This window comes from Fundulus heteroclitus, chromosome 8 (assembly GCF_011125445.2).
Source record: "Fundulus heteroclitus isolate FHET01 chromosome 8, MU-UCD_Fhet_4.1, whole genome shotgun sequence".
Taxonomy (NCBI): Eukaryota; Metazoa; Chordata; class Actinopteri; order Cyprinodontiformes; family Fundulidae; genus Fundulus; species Fundulus heteroclitus.
Window position 1 is genome coordinate 3,048,354 of NC_046368.1, and position 27,097 is coordinate 3,075,450.

At 43.0% G+C, this 27,097-nt stretch overlaps 1 protein-coding gene across 2 annotated transcripts; it reads right to left on the minus strand.

Annotated features, from left to right (window-relative positions):
* Window positions 1–3,788: 3,788 nt before the first annotated feature.
* Window positions 3,789–25,932, minus strand: LOC105918449 (endophilin-B2). 2 transcript variants are annotated; one of them, XM_036139915.1, is made up of 12 exons: window positions 25,740–25,932; window positions 23,888–24,029; window positions 22,300–22,311; window positions 21,763–21,891; window positions 21,515–21,648; window positions 20,615–20,707; window positions 18,556–18,618; window positions 15,651–15,674; window positions 14,903–14,992; window positions 12,448–12,548; window positions 9,550–9,715; window positions 3,789–7,642 (listed from the first exon to the last, which is right to left on the minus strand). In XM_036139915.1, exons 1-12 carry the CDS (start codon window positions 25,800–25,802, stop codon window positions 7,535–7,537), a joined length of 1,125 nt encoding a protein of 374 aa, XP_035995808.1. In that variant the 5' UTR covers window positions 25,803–25,932; the 3' UTR covers window positions 3,789–7,534. The 2 variants fall into 2 exon arrangements, with proteins under 2 accessions (XP_035995808.1, XP_035995809.1); XM_036139916.1 differs by lacking the exon at window positions 22,300–22,311.
* Between the last annotated feature and the right edge of the window lie 1,165 nt (window positions 25,933–27,097).

The window sequence follows — 27,097 nt, forward strand, 5'->3', positions numbered from 1 at the left end:
ACACAGACACATACGGCACATGAAGGACGACCCGCTGTTCATGCTAACATTAACTCAACAGGAGACCCTCAGGACGATCAGACGAGGGACGAGAAGCCCCAAGCACAGAAAACTACATCAAATGACATCAGAGCAAGGTTTTTATTATAAAAGCGTTTTACTATGACCTGAACAAACAGCTGAGTCAGCATCTGTCCAACAGGCGCGCTCCATGGAGAACACGAGCCTCTGAAGGTCATTGCTGAAGAAGTGCATGACTGGAAAGTTGGGTGGAAGGAAAACATATTTCAGAAGTCTGTACACGAGTTTGCCTTAAATTAACTTTTTGTCGATGTTCTAATTCAACAAAATTTATTTCTTTTGAGGGGTCCGACGTTTTAGGTGGCCACTAGAGAATCAATAATAATAAAATAAATATATAAATGCATCAGAACCAAGCACATAACACCAACGCTGGCCGCTCTGCTCATTTCAGGATCCAGATTTTATTGCTGTTTTCTTATGGTTCTGCAGCCTCATGTTGGTCTGACCTGACCAGAACCTCCAACCTGCCAGTAAACATCAGAGCCACACGAACCCTTTAAATGATTTATACACGTGCAGCAAATTTGGTAAACTATTGGACTGCAGAAAAGTAGCGTCCTGTTCCTCATTAACTGAGCGAAGCCGTTCTGATGCTTCTGGTTCTGGTGCAGCCCGTGTCCAGGATCCATCTGTTGGCTGGTGGTTCTGGAAGCTCTGGTTCCAGCTGTGGTCATCCCTGATGCTTTTGCCCAATTTTAACCAAACTTTTTCCTTCCACTAAATTTACAATAAATCTGCTTGATAACAGCCTCACAGCTTCTTCAGCGATGGTTTCATGGCTTATCGTCTCTGTGGAGCACGTCCAGATCTTTCTGCTGGACAAGTCTCCATGCAGCTGCTTCCCTCTGGTTGTGTTGACCATAAAATGTCTATAAAATAATGTTTTATGTTAGAAAATTTTTTTTTTATTGGTCTGTAGGTCAAAATCAGCTAAATGAATAAATTAACTGTGTGAAATAAATCTAAAGGCGACACAAACTTCCAATGCTTCAACTGAATGACTGAAATAAAAGCATTTTCTGATTATATTGAGATTTATTGGGATGCATCTGTAGAGGAAAACTGAGTGATTAATATTAATGAAGGTCCAATAAAAATAACTTTTCACTGTAGGCTTCAGAGGAGCGATTAACAACAGACCTGGAGTAGGTCCACATCTTAACCGTTCAGCACATTTAATCTTCCCTTTTTAGCAGAAATGAGTCGGTTTGATGGAGCACCTGGAGGAACTCTGGGGGGTCAACGTTAAAAGTCAACAGCCCGCCTGCAGAGATGTTGCACTACTGTTTCTATTTGGAGCCCACATGCATCACGTTGGGAATTCCCTGACAGCATTCCTCACAGGTCTGACTCAGAACGATTGCAGGATCCCGACGACAGCAGCCCGGCCCATGCATGAGAAAGCATCAACGCTCGTCGCTCATTAAACCTCATCTGCTCTCACTCACAAGCGTGACGCAAGTCACTCAGCGAGCATTGCTGCGTGAACGATGAATCAGCCGCGCTGCTGGAAGGGGCTTCAGGGTGGAGAGAGGTCTCTACCTTCAGAAGACACACTCCATCCCACACGGGGATTTTTTATGTGTTCGTGCAAAACTATAATGGAAGGGGGGTGGTGGACCCAGCACTTAATCATAAAGTGAGGAAGTAACTGAGGTCAACCGGTGAAATGCAGCAACAATTAAAGGAGAACTTTGGGGGTAATCACCGGACTGCGTGATGCGGGCCCTGAAGGCACCAGGCAGAAACATCTGGATCTCCACCAGGCAGAAACATCTGGATCTGCTTTTATTCCATGACACAGATCTAGATCTTATTGTGCAAGGGTGGACATGAGGGATGCGCCGCTTTCATGTCTTTTTGCTACAGAGTTAGCGCCACAGATGGAGCGGCCATCGTGTGAAGCGTAAACGTGGCTTTCCTCGGGTTCTGGGATCTCACCTGCATCTGTGCTGGTTGTGGGGCTGGCCAGGTGTGTTAAAGGTGTGTTACCTGCAGGGTTATAGTTATATCTACTGTTGCACCAATACCAGTATGGGACAGGGCTCTGATCCAGCACTAAAATGATGGTATCGGTATCGGCGAGTACCAACAAATAGGCACCGATACCATTCTGATGTTTGGATGTCACTTGAACACAGCCTTCTCTCTCCCCACTAGTATTAAACATGTTATATAAGTTCATGAAAGTTGCACTATTTTAGCATTTGAGAGCCAAAACTCAGGGATTAAAAGAGATTATTAAATTATTAATGTAATTTTACTGTTGCAATACTATTATACATGTTATAATTTCACAAACGTTGCACTATTTTGGCCTTTGAGAGCCAAAAGTTTATTCAGCTATTATCACCCATTCCAGGTAGGCAATAAAACGTTATACTACCCTAATATGCAGTTCTTCATATATATATATATATATATATATATATATATATATATATATATATATATATATATATATATATATATATATATATATATATATATATATATATATATATATATATATATATATATACACACACACACACACATACATACATACATACACATCAATTTCAAACAGCCAGGTATCGGGGCCAAAAACTGGTATCAGCGCATCACTAATTATATCTAACCATCCACTCAGAACCGTGAGTTGGACCTCTACCATGAAGCATCGCTAATCGCTAAACGCCTCAGTGCCAGCGCTTATCGGCATCATGCTGCTCGGTGAAGAAACCAGAACTCATGGATGAGGTGAAGGTTTACCAGAGTAAGTCTGATGAACGTGAACACAGGTGAACTCTACCTGCTCGGTCCTCTGTGATTGGTTCAGGCTGAAACGTCGTCACGCTGCCTGGCATACCCTGCAACAGGTAACCACTAAGACCAGGTAAACAACTACAGCTGTACGTTTGCATTAAATCATAAACTATACGTTCCTGTACTGGAGGAAATCCTTTTTTTATTCCCCACTAGTGATTTATTACACCAGCGGGATATTTCCACAAAAAAAAAAACAGAGAAACCAGCTACAGATGTTCCCTCGCCACTGAAACCACAGCAGATTAATAACTTGTTTTACCAGAAGTTTGGGGGGGGGGGTCTGTTGGTTTTCCGACAGTTTCAGCCATGAATGTCGGATTTTAGAGGAAATGCGTCACTTGGTGAAAACGTTGTTTCTGACGTGGGTTCTTCAGGCAGCTGATTCATAAGCTGGACTCTGCTTTTAATTTTGATTATATAAATAATGCTAAACTTCAGAAATGCCATTTGTTGTTAACAGTTACATTTAACAGTTATTACTTTAGCTGCATATTTATGATATGTTGTATTTCTAAACCACAGCGGCAACACCGCAAACCATAACAGCAATAAATAAAATAAGTCCAAATAATAAAATTTTTTGAAGTAGTTAATAAGTGGTAACCTAACGCGACTCAAAAACCCGAGTGTGTTGCAACTCTCACATAAAAACAGTAAAACTGCACCGTCATCACAAATAGATCTTACAGGAAAACAACGTTGTTAATGACAAATCACTTCAAATACAGCTGTTGTGCTAACAGTAACGAGAGGATATTGCAACTTCCTTCCCCAACCCATCACTGTTCACAGCTAACAGCTGTTAGAGGAACTAAAACTGACAAAATCCAGGCACACATCCAGATTTCCTCCCTCAGCTGTTGCACTTTCATTTGTTTTACTCCCATTATTGCTTTTAAAGCTTACTGGTCTTTATTTAGGTGCTGCCATTTATTTTAGCTATCATTCTGTATCCATGTGCATCAGTAACATTTTAATTATAGTCTAGAATTTTCATTAATTACAAAATTGTCGATAAATGCTCCGATCTGAAGTATAATTTTGTTCAATCGTGTATTTATTCTAAAAATGTTGTATTGCATGTTTAACGTTGGTTCTGAACTCTGTTTGGAGCAGATTATTCATGATGCAACCAGACCTGCTGCTGGTAGATTCAAACAAGGCTGTTACAAACGGTTGCATCATCAGTAAAACTAAGTTCCTGCATATTTCACTAAGTTTAAATTAAGACCGTATGAGACAATTGTGAATTTTAGACTTAACTACATATAATAATGTGTGTAAATCTAGTTTATCCTGTCTATGTGTTTTTTCCACTGTCACACCAGGATTTCTTTATTGTAGGACAATAAAGGGATTTCTATTGGATTCTATTCGATTTATTTTGCAATGACACAGAAAACCTCCAAACAGCCATTATGTATGTTTAATGGAATCTGAAGACAAAGTCCTTGTTTGTAACCACATTCATGGCAATTAAAGATTCTGATTATTCTGACTCCAAATATATGATATATGAGCTGGTTAAAAATAAAAACTATTTTAATTGCATAAAGAAACTATATCAGGCCAGTTGTGGAGGGAGATTTTTGATTTTTTTTTTTAAGTTTTGTTAAAGTGTAATAATGTTTTTATATTACAAAAATAAACTCAATGGAAGGACAAGTAAAAGGAACAAATAGTTAAAAGTTAACTTAATACCCGGGTTAATCTAAGACTTCTAAGGCCTAAAACAGAAATGTTTAACCAAAGACCGTATAAGACTACAGAAATCCTGTTCCAAAATGTTCAGCGGTCAACGGTATAATTTTATATCCGACTGATCGGGTGAAAAAACGATCAAAACTGCAAAGGAGATGAAATGGAAATTTTTAGCACTAGTAGGTTTGTTTCAGAGTGTAGTAGCACTGTGATTCTCACCAGCTGTGGTGTCTGTGCTACGGTACCTGAAGCTAAACGGATCGCCCAGCTGAGCCGGCATCATACGAGTAATTTCTCACTTAGGCTACGCGAGGAACAGGGACAGTTTGTGCTCACTAAATAACTAATAATTACTGTAAAGTACAGTAATGTTTTATTAAAATAAGACAAAACACTCTGGTGTTTAACCTGTGATTTAAACTAGCTGCTACTGCTGATGCTGCTAGTAGTTAGCTTGGTCTCTGTGGATATATTGTGCAAAGAAACAAAGACTAATAAAAATATGCTACGATAATTCATTGGAAAAAAACTGGTATAAAACAGTAAGACGGCAGTAAATAAGCAAAATGCTAGCATCTTGAGCATTAGACAGACGTAATCCGCAAACAGATAATTGCAGAGCTAACGTTTAGTTAATTGCTGTTATCTGCTGATGTGTGACATCTTCTGGTCATGCAGGATGCAAAGACAGACAGAAGTCTGATGACGGTCGTATTTAATTAGTGGAACAGCTTTCTGGGCTCGTTATTGGAACTGCATGAGGTGGAAGAAGACTGAACTTGGAGCTGGGTTTTTCAATCTTTATGCTTTTCGATTAGAAATAGAGCACATTAAATATAACAATATGATACTATCATTATGATAGTAATGATACTATTGATGTTACAACAGTAAGTAATCCAAAAAGTGATTTATTGCACGTTTGTTAAAGAGTCTAATGGCAGAGGGGATGAAGGACCTCCTCAGCACTGTGTTCCAGGTTTCCAGCAGTGTTGCCAGTTCTGCCCATTATCAGCGACTTTATACTTTCAATTACGTTTACAACATAGCGATAATGTAACTGGTTGCTTGTTTCTCTTGCAAAAACTGGCAACATTGGCTGCCCACACTTGCCTGGACAAAGAGGAATAGAATATTCTTCTGAAAAGAGTTCACTGCCATGTAAAAGTTTACATTAAATTTAAGTCATTTATCTTTAACTAAAACATCTATCCCCTCAAACATGCAGCGATTTGCACATCAGTCATGCCCCGTGTGCACGTGCTGCATCTTTTCTCTGAAGACATGTGACGGCCGTTGGTTAGCGGCTAGCGCTAGCATCCTCTGAATTCCTTATTTATCATTGGTTTAACGGCAGTGAAACTAATATTCTTTTCTGCAGAATATGAGTTTGTGAAGCTAACCTTTTAGTTAGCTGTGCCCATCACTGTTAGCAAGCTCACTAGCTTTATGATGCAAGTTTAATGTCCTCTAAAATAATCACAAGCTTCGTTCAATTTATCTAAGAAGCTGAAACTTACACCAAATTACCAAACTAAACCTGTTCCATTACAACTCGGTAAACCAGTGCTAATTACTAATAAAAGCCGATAAGTATTTCACAGCAGGTATTCAAGTGAACACTAAAGGAGTGCGTATACAAACGGATGTTTCACTGTATTATATGGACTTTATGACATTCAGCCCATAAAAATGTCAATTTTTTTATTGCATCTCGCCCACTTTGCAGAAATAGGGCAGCCATGTTGAATTTTAAGGCTAGAACTGGTTAAAAAAAAAAAAAAAAAAAAAAAAAAAAATTATGACCTTCCAAGTTGAATTTCCATCTTCCGGAGGGCTTTCAACTGACGTTTTAACGCTCAGAACCTAGAAATGTTGACTTCAGAGAACCATGAAAATGAAGCTTCTTCTGATGCGTTCCCTTTGTATTCAAAAGTTGGAACTGTAGATTACCAAGATGGAAAAAAACAAAAACAAAAAAAACAACCTGAAATGTCCCTGAAGTTGAAATTCAGAACTCTACGAGCCGCTCCAAGTTCAGTATCCAATATGCTCTCTGCACATATATGTAGGCTACTGACAGTAAAATGTTTGTCAGTAATTCTGATGGTTTATCTTTAAACAACAAAGTGAGCTGTTCAACATCTATCTGTGAATGTGGTCCTTTTGTGGTGTAATGCATTAAAATGAAGAGAAATCTATCCTTACTGCATTGCTAGTAGTAGTTAGCGCCAAAACAATTAGCAAAACCTCACTAGTTTTCCAACTAGAGCACACTTTACTCCACTTTACACCAATGTGACGTCATTCCCACATATGAGCTCAAACGTCAAAGACTAAATCAAACACACCATAATGCCACTAGCCAACATTTACATATGGGGCCCACATGGGTAGGAAAAATGGTCCCCATAAGGTACTGACCACTGCTTGCATAACTGTGGCATGTTAATTGCCTTTATAGGTTTGATGGAGGAAATGTTTTGGTAAACAGTGGGACCCATATGGGCCATAGATGTGTTCAGCAATTGTTTAAAAACATAATAAAAGACCCAACTAAGGTCATCTGGTATTGTGGACATGGGTTATATAGTCAATCTAAGCAGGTCCTATACAAAAAAATTAATTTTTTAGCCCAGGTCCACTTAGTACCCATTAGACCTTAAATTCATATGGGGCCCACATACACACGTTGGCTGGACAATGACCAGGAATGAAAACACTCCTGGTCATTGTCTGTGGTCTATTAGCATACGTTCAAGTTATAGAAATAACCGCTGTATTAAAGAAAGACTATTCATTATAAATCTCAGAAACTCGCAGTGGTTACAGACGGGACAATAAACTGGTAGAAGGTCCAAACTGAAGCTGACAGTGAGTGTAGGTGAATGTGCCAGAACAAGCAGGGTTTTAATCAGTGACTGTGTTGAATGGTCCATTAGCTCAGCAGTTCAAGGTAGGTCACAGGTACTTTGCCTTTCTCGTTCCCCCGTTCTCCAACCAGCCAGTCAGGGTCCATTCCTGGTACCGTGTACACAGTGATGACCTGGAGAGAAAAACAACAACAACAAAAAAAAGACTCATTCGATTGAAGTAAATATTTTAAATATGGAGACCAAGACATCTAAAACAGAAGCTTCCAAACAGACTTAAAGGTAGAGTCTGCAATTTGTCCAGAAGTTTCCCCAAGTCCCTTTTTAAATAGCTGCATTAGACCGTCTTACCTGCTCTTCCGCTCCTCAGTGGGATCACATAAAAAAAATCTCCCAAATCCTCTCTGGTCTTATTTCTTTCTACTGAGGCCTTCCTCTTCTTCTCTTAAACGTGAACGCGTTTCGCTTCTTGTGACTCTCAGCCATGTTCAAAGTCTACGGTGAGAGTAGCGAAGCTACAATGTACGGCTAGCGGCTAAGCTAACCGCTAAGCTAGCTGCTAAGCTAACCGCTAAGCTAACCAGATACATAAACAGTAGAAATGCTCATTTGCAGCCAGCAAGCAGCAGCTAACCAGGAACGAGCGCGCACACTGGGCTGGTGTGCGGAGCTCCAACTGCTCTCATGCCGCTATAACGACCCCGTCTGTAAATTAATTTACTTTTGTGAATAAAAAGCTTTTTAGTTTAATATATGAGCAACAGATTTGTGATGCACAGCTGTCTGTCACAAATGTAGCAAACGTTGCTGAACTCAGGGTACCGCTTTACGATCCTAATAATTATAGTTATTCTAATTATAATTAATTCTCATTAGAACAGCGGTGTTGGAAGCAAAATACGAGCCGGCTCTGTAGGCGATGGCTGGCTGGAGGTGGCTCTGACGGCGCCATTACCAGGGTTATTCTGACTCATGGTGGTATTTATATGGATTTGCAGATGTATTTAGGGGCAGAGACAGACGACCCTAGAAACACGTGTAGGTACGCATCATTTCCACCACATTAGGCTGTATAAAGGTGCGTGGTGACACACTCAATCCAGTGTGAATGCATTTCATTTGCTGAAGAGAAAAGTTAAGGCAGAACGACCCAGAAACAAGCAGAATCTGCAGACGGCTGCAGTGAAGTTGTGGCAAAGCGTCACTAAGGAGGAAACCAGCGTCTGGTGATGCCCATGGCTTCCAGACTTCAGGCAACCATTGCCTGCAAAGGATTCTCTACTAAATACTGAAAAGTAACATTTTACTTATAGGGTTATGTTTATTTGTCCAATTACTTTTGAGACGCTGAAATGAGAAGCATTTACATAAAAATAGCCATTATTGCTACATGTTTAATCGTATATTTTAGTTGAATCCCTTGAATTAAACCTTAAACAGGTCCAGAAGACAGCTGAGGTCTCCACTAACTCTGAAACTGTTCACACTAATTCTCTTTCACTTTATTTTGGTCAATTGACAACATTACAAAATCAAAATACTACATTATACAAACTCAGAATTTACCAAAAAGGGAGCAGGCTGAAGTCAAGGCTTATGCATGGCTTCCCCATTCACATCACTAAAGACAACCAGAGAAATAAAAACAGAAAAAAAAAAAAATCAATGTTTGCAATTATAAGGGGAAAAGTTGAGAGCTGACTCATTCAGTTCTGATTTAAAAGGCGGTTCTGTGTAAACATCTTTGGGGTTTTTCAGGTCTATTATATGTAATGAGACTCCAGGGAATTAAAGTGGACTTTATCTCCAGTTTTACTGCTGCTTCGGGTCACGACTCAGAACCAAAATATTTGCTCTTTAGCAGATCGAAGCTCAAAATGAAAGAAGATCCAAAGTGTCAGCAGAGGAAATCCTGAACCAAATCACAGGAAGCTGAATCCTTTTGACGCACCAGGAAGAAACTGGTCAATAAACGTCACATTCTCCCGTTTTTTCTCCACACGTCAAAAGGCGGATCTGGTTGTATGAAATATTTTGGTAATTAAAGATGAGGTCACGCCTGCCGTTAATCGATTCTCACCTCGTCAGCCAGCAGAGACAGTTCGCTGGCATCATGAGCGTCGTAGTCATACAGAACCTTGGCCTTCCTGGAACCAGACGCTCCTGGAGACAAGCGTCCAGACGGGAAGGCCGAGGAGACGGGATCAGGGCAGCCGGCCGCAGACTGGGGGGCTGAGTTGGCACATCTGCATGAAGAAGGGGGAGATTTCCCAGGAATCAGCAGCAGCGTCCTCTGACTCTGGTTCCTAACATCATCTGAGACAGCAGACAGCATTCCTGCAACTTTCAGAACTTTGCTTGGTTCGTTTCACTTTGTCTGGATCCGGCAGTGGAGCCGACACCGACAGCGATAGAAAAGTTTGGTCTTATCTGCAGAAAGCTCCGGTCCTCCAGGTCCAGTGTCCTGCAGCTTTAATGTGGACCGGTTCCATCACACCTGAGTGAAATCATCGGGTCATCAGCAGGATTCTGGAGAACCTGCCTGCAGACTGAGGCGCTGACTCAGCCATTTGATTCTGGTTCGTTGGACCAGGGACGCGTCTAAAAGCTGCAGGACACCGGACCTCAAGAACTGGTCTGGACAGATCTGTTCTCCAGGTGTGAAGGAAAGAACATGTCGGTTCTGACCCACAAGAACTCCATGGATCCAGGTACCTGGAAAATGTCATGTAACTATTAGTTAAGCAGGAAAAATGTCTCATTCAGCGCAGCAGATAAAACTTTACTGAGCCTGAGCAAACATCCACACAGCCAGTCACAGAGAAATAAAGCTGTGTCAGCATATTTAAACGCCTTTATCTTGGTTCTGTGTAATAGATCCATCCACTGAGTGAAATAAAAACAGGCATGCAGAGAGCGTGGTCGGGTCCGGGTCAGCAGCTCATCCATTAAAAGGCTGCGCTCCCTCACCGTGTTCTTGTTGTGGTTCCTCAGCCAGAGTATGTGGTTCTAACAGAACCGCTGCATTTTAATGCTTAAAATCCAAACGTTTAAACCAGCAACATGTTTAACTCTCTGTCAGAATCAGAACCGTAGCCGCCCCACGCCTGGCCCGGTCCAACATCAGACCGGGTCAATCTGATGTTTTCATATTAAGGGGAGAAACAAGCCGCCTTCCCAACATGGGAGAACAAAAAAGAACAGAAATAAACAGGAGTGGGATTAATTAGCAATGATGCTAAAAAAAAGCAGAAAGATGCTGGAGAAATGTGGCCGGATGGCGCCAAAGAGAGGGGGGGGGGGGGGGGGGGTCACTCTCAGAAGGGAGAATAGAGATGCTGGAGAGAGCTAGAATCTTGGAACACTACAAGCAAATGGCATGAGCGTCATGGTCATACAGAACCTTGGCCTTCCTTGTAACTGCCATCAAGAGCAGTTATGTTGTTTAAGTTAATTTCATAGTTTTAATTTGCAATAAATATGTTAAAAAAACAATGTTGATTTAATAAAATCAACAATTGAAGGTAAAAATGCACATTTGGAATATATGTTAACTTTCCAGGGTGGAACCAATGTTCAGTGTGTTGTTTCTGGTCGGATCGATGGTTTAAATGCACGCTAGATTCGGTAGAGGGCAGCACGCTGGATTTTTCCCTGTCCATGACGTTTGCAAGGAAGATTTTTGGGTTTGCACATTCCTGAAGAAGATGGTGCTGTAAGATGCATTTTTATTAACCCCTTCAACTTAATAAGGCCAATGAGGTAAACAAAGTTTATTTTGTGTTTCTATAAAGGAATATGTTTGTTTGTGATATCTGTTAAGTTAATTAGTCACATGTCTCTAAATGTTACACAAGGGTGTCAACCTACTAATTCAGAAAAGTTTATATTTTTACAATTACTCTGTTTATTCTCCATGAGAATGCCTTATTGTATGTTGATTATTCTATGTTTTTGTACAGTTCTCACGGCATAAATGATGACACCTGTGTCTGATTAAATGCCAGTAAACGCAAAGAACGCCTTGTGTCCATTATTCGAATTGGAGGGAGTTACATTCCTGGAACCAGACGCTCCTGGAGACAAGCGTCCAGACGGGAAGCAGAAAGATGCAACAGTCAAATACCTGCAACGACTGGCAAGTTCTGACAAATCAGCTCCATGGTGAGAACAAGGTCAGGGCGATCAACACCTATGCCGGTAATCAGACACCCTGCTGGGTAACAGCTTGGCCAAAGTCCAGCCCACTGGTGTTAAAACATGAACGTTACTCACCATACATGCTGGATCCCCCCCCCAGATCCAGTCTCCACAGGCTTCACACCAAGCACAATGAAGGAGGCAGAGGCCTGGTGAGCATCAGAGCCACTGAAGATTAAACATCTAGAACTTATCAGGAAGACGCTCCACAGGATGAAGAGGTCAGAGAAAGTCTCAGACAATGGAAGCTGGTGGAGAACCACGATGGGAGGAAGAGCCTGCATGGGATGTACCACCAACAGACAGCTGAGGTGATCCCACCAACGATCAGAGAGGGACTGAAGGACATCCCTGAAGCTCTGATCATGGCAGCAGACCTTCAGCACCAGAGCCATGGAGGCCCAGATCTACCTGACCAGGTAAGATCCCAGGTTCAGGCCATGCAGAGAAACCATCCAGCATCTCACAGCAGGTGGAGGATTCTAATAACTGGAGACCTCCGGGTCAATATGGGAGTGACCTGCCATGGTGGAGGAGAACGGCAGATCATCCTGTGGGACTTCCTGTTACAGACACAAAGGTGACGGCCAACCAAGCTGTGATCACTGATGAGCAGCAGAGGTGGTTCAGAGAAGCTTTCACCATCACTTTAAATGTTGATTAATGTCAGAAACTTTGACTCTCAGGTTGATTTTTTTTTAATCCATTACAGGAAAAAAAAAAACCAGAACCCAAAAACAGGAAGTAGAGCCAGGACGTCTGAGAGGTCAAAGCTCACCTGTTCAGCTCCCTCTGCAGGTCCTGCATGTAGTGATGACACTGAGCGTAGTAGGTGGCCTGGGCCTCCGCGAAGTCCTGCAGACATCTCAGGTGGTTGAGCTGCAGGAGAGAGAAGAAGATGGACACCTCTTCATCCTCGGTTCATCTGAGTCAGGCAGAGGTTTTAGACTTCTGCAGAAATCTGGAACCACTTTCCATCATTTCTCAGGAAAAGCTGCAGGAATACGCTTTCAGCAGTAAAGCCAGAGAAAAAGTGTTTACACACCTACATTTTAATAATTCAGGTTTAAACTAAAAGCAGTTCTGAAATAAGCATTTTATTTATTAGGTTATCCAAACCAACCTGGACCTGTGGGGGAAAGTCATTCAGGAAGATCATGAAAGCACAGAACATCTCTGATCTGAAGAACTGATCAGAAACAAAGTGTCTGACATCCATCAGTCTGGACCGGGTCACAGATCCACGAGCTTCAGGCTCCACAGAACCTCAGTTAGAACCTCCTCACATGGAGAGAACATAGAACAGTTTAGGACCTTCCAGGAGAGGCTGACCCACCAGAATTACTCCAGAACCTCATCAACGACTCATCCAGGAGGTCCAGAAGAACCCAGATCATCATCTGAAGTTCTGCAGGCCTCACTGCTGAAGATAAGGTCAGAGGTTCAACAATAAGAGAGAGAGACTGATCATCTTGATGATCCTCAGGACTTCTGGGAAAATGTTCTGTGGACTGAAGAGACCCCACTGGACCCGATCCATCTGGTGTAAAACTGGCGGCATTTCAGAACCAGAACATCGTGCCTAGAGCCAGACGTGGTGTGAAGGTTCTGGGAGAACTTAAGCAGAATCTCCACCAGTTTGTGGCTCTTAGCTCACTTTGGTTCTGCAGCAGAACAATGATCCAAATCACACCAACCTGCTGCTGAGTAGCTGAAGCATCAAGTGGCCTAGTCAAAGTCTGGATTTTAATCCAATTGTGATGCTGGAGAATGAGTCTGAATTAGATCAATTCTGCAGAGCAGAGCGGGCCGACGATCCCTAGAGCCCACGTTTCAAACTCCAATCCCCAACTTTAGCCCCGCCTCTTTCTGTGTCAACACACCTGCATCACTTAATTAGGTCAGGTGCTCGTTAAGCGCCTGAGGAGGCGATTCAGTCATTTGATTCAGGCTTGTTGGATTTGTGACGGATCCAAACGTGGCAGGAAACAGACCCCCAGAGAAGGCATCATATAGGCAGACGCCCCGTGGACTGGCGCTGCCCACTGGAGCTGATGTTTCAGTGAGGCCGCCATCTTGGATGGGTCTCTCACGCCTGCAGTGCATTTATTTGTACTGAAGAAGCCGTTTGCTCAACTAAAATAAATCATAACTGAATTTTCACACGGTTTGGTTTGTTACAAACAGCAGAGATGTGGTTATGATACAGAACGCCGCCATATAAAAAAAACATGTTCTAATGCTGAAATATGTCGTTTAAACATTTAAACAACGTATTTCATAAATGTATGCTCTTTAACAGACAGACATTTGGCATATTAATGTATAAATATGTGATTTCATGCTGAAATACGTTGTTTTATTCTCTTATCAAAGAGACGTGGTATTACATATTAATAAATGTATAAATTAATATATTTTAATAAAGAAACAAGTTGGATTGTTCATTAATTTCACACTCACATGCACAATCCTGATCCTTCTCTACACATCAACAATAATTTCTACATATTTCTGCTGCTGAGCATGAAAAAGCCTGGAAAATGTTCTTTAACATTTCCAGATCATTCCAGCATCTTAAACCCTGTTTGCTACTACAGCTGGAGCTTCAGACCGTTGAATAACAAGAGTTCTGCTCAGCTTCCTGTTTTGGTACTCTGTAACTCCAGGGTTCTTAATTAGGCAACGTGATTCAGCTTTAGTTGGTGAAATACAGCAATAATAGATCAATAAGCATAAAATTATGATCCATCTTCAGAACCAATCTCAAAAATACGGTAAAGTTGCTCCCTCTGTGTTTACTTCCATTGGCTGCTATGCCAGCCTTGAGTAGGAGAGACCCATCCAATATGGCGGCATGTAATGAGGCATCTATGTATATAATGTCTATGAGCTCCAGCTGCTGAGGCAGCCAAGGCAGGAACAAGCATTCTTAGGGAGTGATTACGTTTTGACACAGTACCAGGTTAGATTAGTTCCTTTCATGAAGTAAATCTTAACTTCCTAGATTTCACTCAGAGGAAATGTCTAAATTCTTCTCCACTGTGAACGGTCTTCTCAGTGAGGAATAATTCCTCTCTGGTTAGAACCGACTGAGAACCGGTCCGCAGGTTTCACTGCAGCTACGTTTCAGAAGAAGAGTTGTGTGTCTGGATGAAGATCAGCTCGTTAACGAGGGCAGGCCCCAGTGATTCATGGGGGCCACGGTCCGCTGAGCGGTGACGGGGACTCACATGTGTGCTGCTAATTCCTTCCAGCAGCAGCCGGGTGACTTCAGCCTGTCGGTCAAACTCCGTCTGGGCGACTCGCAGCTCGTGCTCCGCCTGGGAAGGAGGGACGCAGGAGAGAGTTAGAGAGGAGATAATCTAAAAAAAAAAAAAAGGTAAAAAACAAAAACTACCACTTCTATTCTGAAGCTGAAGACGTTTCTCTTCACATCCAGAGAAGAAAAACGTTGAAAAGAGGGGGAGGACTCAGGTTTGAACTGTCAGAAACTTACAACACAGCTGCAGGTTTGAGTCCTGCTAAGTTTCACTAAGTTCACTCCTCCATGACCAAAACATTCCTCCTGGCTAACGAGGAGGCTAACGAGGAGCCTAACGAGGAGCCTAACGAGGAGGCTAACGAGGAGCCTAACGAGGAGCCTAACGAGGAGCCTAACGAGGAGCCTAACGAGGAGCCTAACGAGGAGCCTAACGAGGAGGCTAACGACTCTCCATGTTTGGAGCGACCAGCTCCAGGTGAATCTACAGGTGAGTCTAAGCTCTAAGGAGGCCTGCAGGTCTATAAATCTGGAACTCCTCACCACTGCAGACATTTAGAACTGAGAAAGCTTCCTGGATGTGAAGAGAAACGTCTTCAGCTTCAGAACAGAAGTCCAGTTGTTTTATTTTTAACCTTTTTTGGGCTGATCATGACCTGATGGCTGAGAATCCTCTCCAACAACAACAAACACGTGGAGAAGGTGTAAGGTGTACTTACTTTGTCCACTTCCTCGCTCAGCAGCTGGGAGAAACAGAGAGAAGCAGTGAAAGCTCAGATAATCAGATTTCACTCACAGCTGCACTCAGTGGTTTCCACCCAGTCATCTAAAGCATGAATCTTATTTATTGGCTCTGTAAATGATTTTGTTGGAGAGGAAATGATTGTAAAGCCTGAACTGGGTCCACAGTGTTGTTTCTGTGTGAATTTCTCTGATCCAGGAGCAGAAACCCCAGAGGAGGAGAGCTCAGAGAGCCGCTGGCAGCTGTGCTCCCAGGAAACAGAGGAAAGCCCAGAAATTCAGCCTGAATAACGACGAGTGAATGGAAACCTCTGATCTACAGCGGTGCATTTATTTATGGGATCTACTCAGGTTTAAGACTTTTAGGGCAGGATCTTCTGCTACTTGGACAACAGCAGGGTTTTCAGTCTGTTTTTGTAGGAGTGACTTCTGGCCTGAAGTCATCCGGGGAACCCCCGAGGAGAACCCCAGCCTCCCTGCTGGCCAGCAGAACTCTGATGCAATCATCAGAACCTGCAGCTGGAAGGAGTCACCGGGTCCAAGTCTGAAAAACATGTTCTCAGCAGAGCAGATCACAGCGCCCCCGGTGGTCAAGAGCCAGAACTACAGGGCAGAGCCTGAGCTCTAAAAAGGCCAAATTATAAAAATATTCACCCAGATTATTCCAACAAAGATCCAAATTCAGCCCGGTTTCTATCATTAATGCTGTAAAGAGGTTCTGATCCAAACAGTCTGAGTCTTTAGACTTTGGCTCCCCGGCTCTAGGAGGGATGGAGCTCGCTGACACCAACACGGACTCTACCACCACAAACAGAACCACAGGAACCAGTTCTGGTCCAGTCGTCCGTCCCACCTTCCTCTGCTCCGACACGCCCGGGTCGCCCGGGTCGCCGTCCATTTCCCAGCTTTCCCAGCTTTCCCAGCTGCTCTGAAGCCGGATCAGTTACAGAGAAACAGAAGCCGACAGTCAGGGCAACCCTTTAACGACACAGTGACACAGAACCCTCAGGGTTCTAGCCGGTTCTGTTGAAATGACCCAGATCGTTCCTGAGATAATCCCCCACATCAGACCCCTTCAGGCACTTTTATCTCAGAGAGGATTTTCCAGATTTGTTCAGATGGATGCAGATTAGCCGCATTTAGCTGCTTATTCAGTAGAAGCGGTCAGGCTGTGTTAACTTTTCCACACAGACAACGTTCTCAGACTGCAGCTGGACTTCTGGTTCCTTTCAGGATGAAGAGGTCCACCTCGTTGACCTCCAGCATCAACCAGAACACGTCTGAGAACCACCGGCAACTTCCTTTCAAATGATAGAAGAGCAACCTGTGACAGCAACTAAAAGAGCGGCAACCTTCCACGTAGGGCTGGACCATAACTCCATAACAATATATATAGATATATAGAAAAAAAGGGTAAATAAAAAGCTCAAAAGTTTTCCCTCCTTATGCATTCTATCATGTAGGTTAATATTACATCATTAATCCGCCCAACCAATCACAATGCAGACCCAGGAAGCAAGCTCCGCCCCCTTCAGAGAGTTCAGAGAGCACGTGTTCTTTTTTCTTTTTTAAAAACAAAAGTTGGTTGAATAAAGGGTTGAGTTTGGATTCAGTGTTTGTATATAAAAATAGGTTGCTAAGCAACAGCATAAAGTGTCCAGGGCTCCACTTAAAATGGTTTGAATCGTTGATAATTATCAATATCGATCGATATGATTTCTGTTTTATCTATATGCTTTTTTATTTCTCTATCGTCCAGCCCTACGTCTCTCCCAGAGGATTGGACCTGAATCCCTCTCATGTTCTAATAATGGTAATTTAATTTATTTAGAAGAGAAGCTTAAAGCATAACTAACCCTAAACCTGCTCCCTCCTCTTTTATTAATTAACTGAGATTAACCTCATGTTTCAGCTCAGTTTCTCTGTCCACAGCGTGCCTGAATGTGGAATCAGAACCAGGAATCAGAAACATCTGCTGCTGCCCGGGGAGGTTATTAATATTATTTAGATTTTATTTTCCTCTTTATCGTCCAGCCCTACTTCAATAGCAGCCAGAAAACAGTTCAGGGTTCTCTGCAGCTCGTTTCAGCGTAATAAACCGTTACGAGTTGGGAAAGTTACACTGAAATTAAATCGATACGCTGCTTTATTATGAGCGTAACAGCCAGTGGACACGGATGTTTGACAGCAACACAGAAAAGTCAGTAAAGCTCTTGAACGTGTATCAGCGCAGCTTTAACTCTCCCGGACAAGCCCCCACACCCCGCCAACAGCCATCCACCGTTACGCTGAAAGCAGAAATCCTTCAGGAGGTAAACCGTCACCCAGCGGACGATGCACGGGTCAATCCTGTGAAATGTAAACGGCTGAAATCCTGATCATCGCCTTCTGATGCAGCAGCAAAGTGACGTCGTTTACTAACAGCAGAGATTATTCAGCTCTATAGTAACAGTTAAAGCTGCGTTACTGAAGACTTGTGGGAAAAAGTGAAGCTGAGTTGATCAGTTTTTTGTAAATGCTGAATAGTCTGAAGTAAAAGCTGCGTTTTTGCAGAGTATTGGTGATTTATTTTCCCATCCAGCGCTGCTGTCTGCAGATGAAGCTGATAATTAAAGCTCCTCTTTAGGTTAATTAACAGTTTTCCTGCGGTGTGTCTGAGGAAACATCTGCAACCAACCAGCTCCATTAGCTCCATTAATGCTGGTTTATCAGCTTCCTTACACTCTGCCTCTCTCTGCTTTATCATTCCTGACTCCACTGATTGCAAAGGCGACTTCCTGCAGGATTAACGCCTGAGAATTACTTCCAGAAAAAAAAAGATTCAGGATCAAAGCGACCAGGATCAGGCATATTATCCAGAGTCATCTTGTTTTTAACTCTTACCGCGGATGCGCTGGCTGACAGCACGTAATTCCTGGGCCTCGTCTCCTGAAAATCTGGCGTAGCCTAAAGAGAGACGAGAAAAAGACGGATGAAGAAACATTAAATAAAAGAATTAAAAAGGAAAGAATTAGCATAAAGAACCAGAAGGCGTGTGATCAGTGCGGTGGTCTGTGGCGCCCCCCAGTGGACAGCGACGGGATAAGATGTAGAAAATACACAAAATATTTGAACGCAAAAAGAGCCCAAATTCCACAAACGCATAAATTCTTACAGATTTAACTATTTAAATTAAACTGTAAGCAATCTAATGATCAAATAAATAAAATTGTTTCAGTAGTTTATTAAATACCACTTAAATTAAAAGTTAAAACTATACATGTCTAGTATTATATTATGAAATATGTCATATTTCCTGGGCTACACTCCATTAAATATTTCAACTTCTGCTGTGGAGGATCCACATCTGATTGGTTAATCTGCAGAAAAAAATGCATAAATAAAAATAATAAAGCAAGTAAAAAGAACTATAACTTTGGTTGGTTTGAATCTGTGACAGAACCTAAATATAATCAGATTTTTATCATGTAAAGATAAAATAGAAATTAAAATAAACTGATTAAAATAGATAGAATACAAATCAAAGATGTCAAATCTAAGCCATGTACATTTTTTTATTGTATTTTCCTCCCAACTTGTTTTAAACTTTATACGACCTAAATAAAAACATTCCAGTCTAAATCTTTTCTCTGAAAGATTTTCTAGAAAACGTCCAGACTGTTAACAACCCAGTTAGCTCTGTCCCTGCGATGCTCTTTCAGATGCATAAAGAATAACCGGTCTTTTATTTACATTTTTATATTAATATTTCACCTCCTCTGGGTCTTCTGGGTTTTTTCCCTCATTTTTCTTAGCAGAACATCTCAAGCTTAGATTAGTTTGGATGGAGAACATCCTGGAACATCAGCTTCCAGGTCTCACCACAGATATGCAGATGGATTTAAGCCTGGGCTTTGACTAGACCATTCAAACCCTTGAATCTGCTTTGATCTAAACCTGGATATTTTGGACTGGAGACACATGTAAAAGTTACAGGACATGGAGGACTGGAGTTTGACCCCCTGGATCAGAACCATCCCATAATATCTCAGGCTGCAGGTTCAGGGAGGTTCTCCTGCTGGAAGGTGAACCTCCACCCCAGAACACTTTCTACAGCTTTCCCCACTAACCAGAGCAGATTAATGGGTCATGGCGCCACCATCTGGGCAAATAGCATAACTGCTGGTTTTGGTTCCAGTCTGACCATTTCTGTGTTTTATTATTTTAAGTCTCTTTTGTCAGATTAAATAGGACCAGTGGCGTCTCTGACAGGATGAGTTCACTGAGGAACAGAAACTATTAGCAGCAACTAATCTGTGATTAATTCAACCTGACTTTGATCAACGTTAAATTAACCAGATAAATTAGCATAAACCAATATACTAGAAATGCCATTTTATATAAGCTAAATATCATTTAAACTAAAAATAATAATAAAGACTCACTAATGATGTTAATGTATTGAACAGAAAAGATTCACATCTATCCTTCAATGATCCACCAAAGACAGCAAACACTAGATATTCCCACACTATCCAGCAGAACCTAAACGTAACGTTTGCATTTCCAGCGTTCTGATTGGACGATCTGATCTTGGGGCCGTAGGATTTGTGCCCCACTGTGTCTACTGAGAGCTACTGGGCAGATTTCAGATGTTATTTAAACAAACGGGGGTTTAGCTCCGATATCAAGACGTCTCAGGAAGATTTAGCTGCTGAGCTTTTTAGTTTTCTGGCAAACTGAGATATATAGACATAAATGTTTAGAACAGAATATTATTGGTAAGGGAATCTGTCTTTTTTTACAATATTACTCTATAAAGATCGATCCTGTCTCACTGATTACTGTGAACATAGAGATCCACAGCGCCATCTGGTGGCCCCACATGCAGAGACGCTGCAGGTTAGGACAGAAGAGAATCTGCAGCTAAATCAGGTACAGGAAGACTTTCTGTTCGTCTCACCGCTGCTTTGGCTTCAGCCTGCTTGGCCTTTTTCACACGGGCCTTACAGATGTCCAGATCCAAGCGCCGGTTCTCCAGAAGCCGCCTCTCTTTCTGCAAACAGAGTCAGAACCAATGAACCGGCAGTTCTCTGAACCTCCACAGCATTAGTTTAACAAATATTCCTGTTTGCAGACTTTCTGAAGGTCTTTCTCCTCAGGATCCTGGTTGCTTAACGCGACGTCTCCCTCCTGGATCACTGGACCTTCTTTGTTTGGTTATTTTTGGCTGTGATCGTGTGAATGGCATCAGTTTTTATGGGTCAGTATTTAATCTGTTACTCTTAGCTGTTCCCTGCAACATTTTCCCTGGTGGTAAAAATCGCTTCATATTCACTCTTATTGATTTGAAGCAGATTTATTTTACGGATCAGAACCACCGTTGGTGCCAACTTCAGACCGCCAAGGCTCAGATAACCTGATCAAAAAAAAAAAAAATACATTATTTGTTTCTCCTAAAACATTTTAATCTTTAAAATTGGCCCATAAATGGTTAGAAATTCAGAAAATTCATGAATATTTGTTAAGTACGATGGGACTAGAGGTAATGATGGCATTTATAAAAAAAAATAGTAGATACATAATATTTCTACTTCCGTCTTTGAAAGAACATTTTTTGTCCAAATGGGGCCCAGATGCATATTTCAGCCTGGTTCCGACTTTCTGACTGAAATGGAGGGAATGAAGAATTAAACGGCTGGATTTGGGTCTAAGAGCCGGTTTATGTCTGCAGGATTCAGAGTTTGGAGTTCTGAACCAAAACTACGTGAAAAACAGTGAAAGTCCTTCAGAAAGCCTGGAGAACGTCTGATCCAGAAGAGAAGCCAGGACCGGATCAGAACCTGTTAACAGACCAACTCACTGAGATGGTTCTCCAGTCTCCCTCCAGGAAGTTGCGTAGAGGAGAGAGGAAGGTCACGGCTGAGGTGTGGAGGAACTCCCGCTCGGCTCCTCCCAGCTTCCTCTGGTACTCTCCCACGGTGATCAGGGTGCTGCCTGCAATCATGGGGGGGGGGGGGGGGGGGGGGAGAGACTCAGGCCTTCATCGCTCCTCATCACAGACCCGGATAAACTACTCAGCAGGTCCAGGAGTCCCGTCCCAGCTCTCACCGTAGGGAGTGTCTGCTCCAAACTCTTTGGCAGCGTCCAGCATGTGCTGACCCAGCAGCTCAGCGTTGGTGGTTCTGGAGGGAAGCTTTTTGTCCAGCTTGTCGTAGATGAACTCCTCGATGCGAGCGCCTGCATGCCGGGGGATAACAGGACCACATTTTTAACAACCTTCCTCATCCTTAAGAAGAATGAAACGTCTGAATTCTACAAAGGTTCTAAATGAGTCCGATTAAAGTCCGATTCGCTGATAAAACGTTTAAGAACCAAATAAAACGTCCAGTTGCTTATTTAAACTAATAAAACTACAACAGAATAAATCAGGAGTACTAAAAACAACACGAACAAAAACAAAGATTAGAATAATAAAGAAGGTTCTGCTGAAACTGAACACCAGAACCGGACCGGGATCAGAAAAGGTCCACACAGGCGGGTCAGGACAGAACCCGGAGTCCTGCTCAGTGAGAGAAAGACTCGATCACGCTGCATCAAACACCTTCCTAGGTCAGGTGCATGCTGGGAAATGGAGGAAACTCTTACCTGTGTGATCGACTGCAGCATGAGGGAAAGCAGAGGTCAGAGGTTAGCAGAACATCCTGAATCGGTTCTGCTTCATCAACAATTATCAGAACCGCTAAAGGTGCATTTCCATCTAAAGACCCGAGAACCTGAACAGAACCAATGGTTCCTCCAGCCTGCTGGGTTTAAAATGCATTTATACCGACACTGTGACACTACGAATAAAAACGGTACAGGAATAAAACCACAAATGAGTTCTTCTGGACCACAAGAACCTCCTGGTTCCTATAGAGGACCTGCAGCTGATGTGGTTCCTGGAACTACTTTTAGTTATTTTTAGGTTCCAGTTTCAGAGCAGGAGTGTTGCTGTGAAAAGGGAACCATCGGGGAACCACCGGGGAACAATAGGGGAACCACCGGGGAACCATAGGGGAACCATCGGGGAAACGCAGCAAACACTGTAAAAAGGGAACTAGAATTAAGTGAAATTTTCTTGAAATCAGTGTATGTTTCCTTGATTAGAGCAGGTAAATAAGACTAATTGCCAATGGAATAAGATTTTTGTACTTAAAATAGGAACAATTCATCTCCATCATCTTATTTCAAGTGCAGGATATCTAATTATCTTATTTTAGGGGTAACAATACTAGTCTTATTTAGCTCCTCATATCAAAGAAAAATATACTCATTTCAAGACATTTTTACTTACTTTTAGTTCCCTTTTTTGCTTTGCAGCAGTGCCGTCGTTGGTTTAAATCTGCTGCTCTGAAGAACCTAGAACAAACGGTTCTGGAAGCGAGCCTCCATAGAGGTAGACCCATCAGGGAACATGGAGCTGATGTTCCTTTATTAACGGAGAACCTGAGCGTTCTGGACGCGTCTAGCAGCAGATCTCTATTAATATTACAGTTATTGGCGATAACTGATATTTATTCATAATATTTATAATCATACATATATTCCTGATCCTTTGGTGAAAAAACATCACATGGCCACACAAACCACAGTCAGACTGGACCTGGTTCTGGTCCAGAACCGGCCTGCATCCAGCACATCCCCCAGCATGATGCTGAGAAACATCCCCCAGCATGATGCTGCCACCACCGTGTCTCACTGTGGGGACGGGGTTCTGGGGGGGACTACCTGTTGCTCAGAGCGATCCACCAGAACTGGCAGAGACTCCTGGATCAGTCTCCAAACGTTTTCAGACAGAACTGAATGAAGGTCCGGTTGTCTCCGCTTTGAGCCCGTTTGCTGTTGATGACCCGGATAACTGAGTTTGCTCAGGTAATGTGAGTTTATGTTCAGAACGTTAAAAAGCACTCGCCCTGCAGACTGACCACAGTTGGGGGTAAAATCGTGTCGTGTGTCCACAGATTTTCTGTAATTTCCCTCTGGGATTATTAATTTATTATTATTTCTGATTATGGTTTTCTGTCCTGAACCGTTCTCCAGTAGCTCCTCTAACTGTTCTTCTACAGATCTGAACAGGTTCTAGTGGCACCAACGTTCCTCAGGGTCTGAAACCTGCCGTTTAAATACCAGCGGTACTTACCAGACATCCAGATCAGTATCTGGGCCGTGCAGAACTCCAAAGAGAATCACTTACTTGGGTTGGGCTGCAGGAGAACCTCCGTTTGTCTCATGATCTTCTCAGTCCAGTTCTTAGTGGAGTCCGCTTTGGACAGCAGGTTCTCCAAGTGAGGGTCCAGCTCGGTCTTCTCGGCTTGGCCCAGCTTCTCCTCTGTGAACTGAGACACAGGATCCACAGCTTTACAGAAGAAACCAGGACCTGAAAATGTGGGCTGATGATCTTCTAAAGTTCTCTAGGTCAACAGTTCTTCAGCTTCCTGAAGCTTTAGACCTTTGGGTCAAAGAAAGAAACGGGCTGAAACGTTTAGTTTTTAAAACTTAAGGGCTATAAAAATGAAATTAAATGGTGCCGGATAGATTAAGGTTTGCTCATTTGATCCTGGAGTCCAGTTCTCTGCAGGTTCTGGTCAGCAGAGTCCAGAAACAAAGCAGAAACCCAGCGAGCCTCTGAATGCGCCGCACAGGAGCACAACACTGAAACCTGATTGGACAGGGAACAACTAAACTGACCAATCAGAAGGTGAGCTGTGGTTTTGCGTTTCCACAGATATAAAATAAATAAAAATGTCTAATTTAATGGAAAATCAGCTTGTTCTACAATGACCCAGCTCAGCTTTGATCAACTTAAATGTTTTAAACTAGAGGAGCAGTAATTATAAACATTATTATTATTAAAAAATGTGAACTTTCCCTTTAATTCAGAGGCAAATCAAAATCACAGAAACGTCAGCGCCTGTTGATTAACTAATGCCAGTCTGGACCCAGTCTGTGCTGCAGAACCATTTCACAAACCTGCTGAGGCTTGGTTGGCAGAACATCAGTGAGGAGAACCTCCCGTTCTACCTCCTCCCACAGACGTTCTGCTGGACTGAGAGCTGGAGACTGAGGAGGAATCTGAAGCTCAATCAATTCATTGTGTTGAGATGATCTGAACTTTGAGACATGGAGCATTGATGGAGAAGAACACACCAGAAGATGATGTTCAGATGGAACCAAGAGGTCCAAAGTTAGCTGACAGGAGTGGGACCTGCGGCTGTAGCGGCCATGTTGGGGAGGTTTTTAGAAGACCACCAGTCCTGTCATCTTAATGAGGTATTTCCATCTCCACAAAGGGCAATCATGGCATTGTTCTCTTTTTCTGATCATCTGTGTAAACCTGAGAGATGGTTGCGTGTTAAAATCCCAGTTTCTGCTGGTCTGGCACCAGCATGCATCCATGGCATGTTGAAAGCCCCCATGCTGATCAACCTGAGGCAACTTTCAACACCACGTCCAGACAGCTAAATTGATCTTCTGCCACTGGCTGCATTCACAATTAGACACAGCAAGAGATAAAAAAGGGAAACTTAAATTCAGAAGACACGACTAGCCATTGGCTGGACGCGCCTGTTCCTTTAACGGCTCCTTCCGCCCCCTCACCCACTGCTCCCCTGGGCACAGAGCCATCAGCCACCATAACAGACTCCTAATAAATGATATGTGGCAGAATATTGATATTAACCCTTCCAGACCTAAGGCAGAGCTGGGTCTAAGCAGCCACACGGAGGCTGCATGAGCTGCGGAGTGTCTGGGGTCTGGTTGCTGCAGCAGGTGCTGCCTGGTGTCACCTGAGTGATGGAGCTGCTCACAGCCATCAATAATGGATCGCGGCAGGGCACACCTTTATCGGCTTACAGCTGCTGCTCCTCTGAACCTCAGTAAACCGGAGGATCGGCGGAAACCAGCAGAAACGCGGCCGGCCGGAGCAAACCGAGCTCCACGCACACAGCTTCCATCCCCGCAGGACGCAGAGCTCCTGTGACGGCGATCAGAGCCTCGTTACGCGGCGTCGCTGCTGCAGGAGGGGGGGGGGGGGGGCGCTGCGTTACCTGCACGGCCCTGGTGAAGAACATCCCCGCGTCTGACGCCAGCTTCTTCACGTTGAAGTCCATGGCGCTGAGAGCTTCTGGCCGCCTTTGTGTCCCCGGATCAGCTGGTGCTGCTGCAGCAGGAGACGCAGAGCTGGAGCCGTAATCCGCTCCGAGGAGGAGGAGGATCGGAGATCTGCTGCACGCCCTGCGCTTAAAGAGACATCAGCAGCGGGAGACCGGGGGCTGCTGCCGCCCTGCAGCCGGACTGAGGCTCTGCACGGCCTCCATGAAGGACATCCACTCAGACTCATCTAGAATATATATAAAATCCATTAAAGATTATTCACATACAAGTCCATTCAGTCCTGCTTTAAATAACATGCGCATATATTCCGTTTGTGATACTGGTACAAAGTTATCCAAGGAAGCTGCTAATTTTCTACCATGATCAAGCATGTGGTGACAGTGGAGAGAAATAACTCCCTTTTGACAGAAAGATAACTCCAGCAGAACCAGAACCAGAACCAGGCTCTGTGTGAGCGACCGTCTGCTCCGACTCCAACTGGTGGTTGAAAGGTTCAGTTTATTTAGGGAGTTAGTGGCCTAGTGGTTAGAGCAGTGTGCCTGCACTGCAAAAATAGAACTAAAAATAAGAAAAAACTTCTTGAAATTAGAGTATTTTTCCTTGAATTGAGCATGTAAATAAGATTATTTGCCAATGGAATAAGATTTTTGCACTTAAAATAGGGACAATTCATCTCCATCATCTTATTTCAAGTGCTGTATATCTAATTATCTTATTCCATTGGCAGATGATCTTATTTACCTGCTCAAATCAAGGGCAAATACATTCATTTCAAGAAAATTCTACTTATTTTTAGTTCTCTTTTTGCAGTGTGCACTCTGAGAAGGATGCAAGTACCCGGTTCGATCCCCACTGCCTGCACTCTGGGTCCCTGAGCAAGACCCTTAACCCCAGATCGCTCCCCAGGCGCTGCACATGGCAGCCCACTGCTCCCCAAGGAGATGGGTTAAGATGCAGAAGTGAATTTCTCTATTGTGAGATCAATAAAGTTCAATTAATTAATTAATATAGCTCTAGTTCACAGCACATGTCATCTGAAGGCTCTTTACAAAGTCGGTTCACTCACATCCTCCAGACCAGGGGTCACCAACATGGGGCCTGCAGGCACCAAGAAGCCCCCGAGGACTACATGTGGTTCCCACTAAAAAACACACACACACAATCCACCAGTGAGCTGCATCTAAAATTTTATTTTACTCCGTTACTCTTCCTGTTTAATCACACTTGCATTTATCAGAATCAGAAATACTTTAATAATCCCAGAGGGAAATTCTTTATACAGATTTAACAA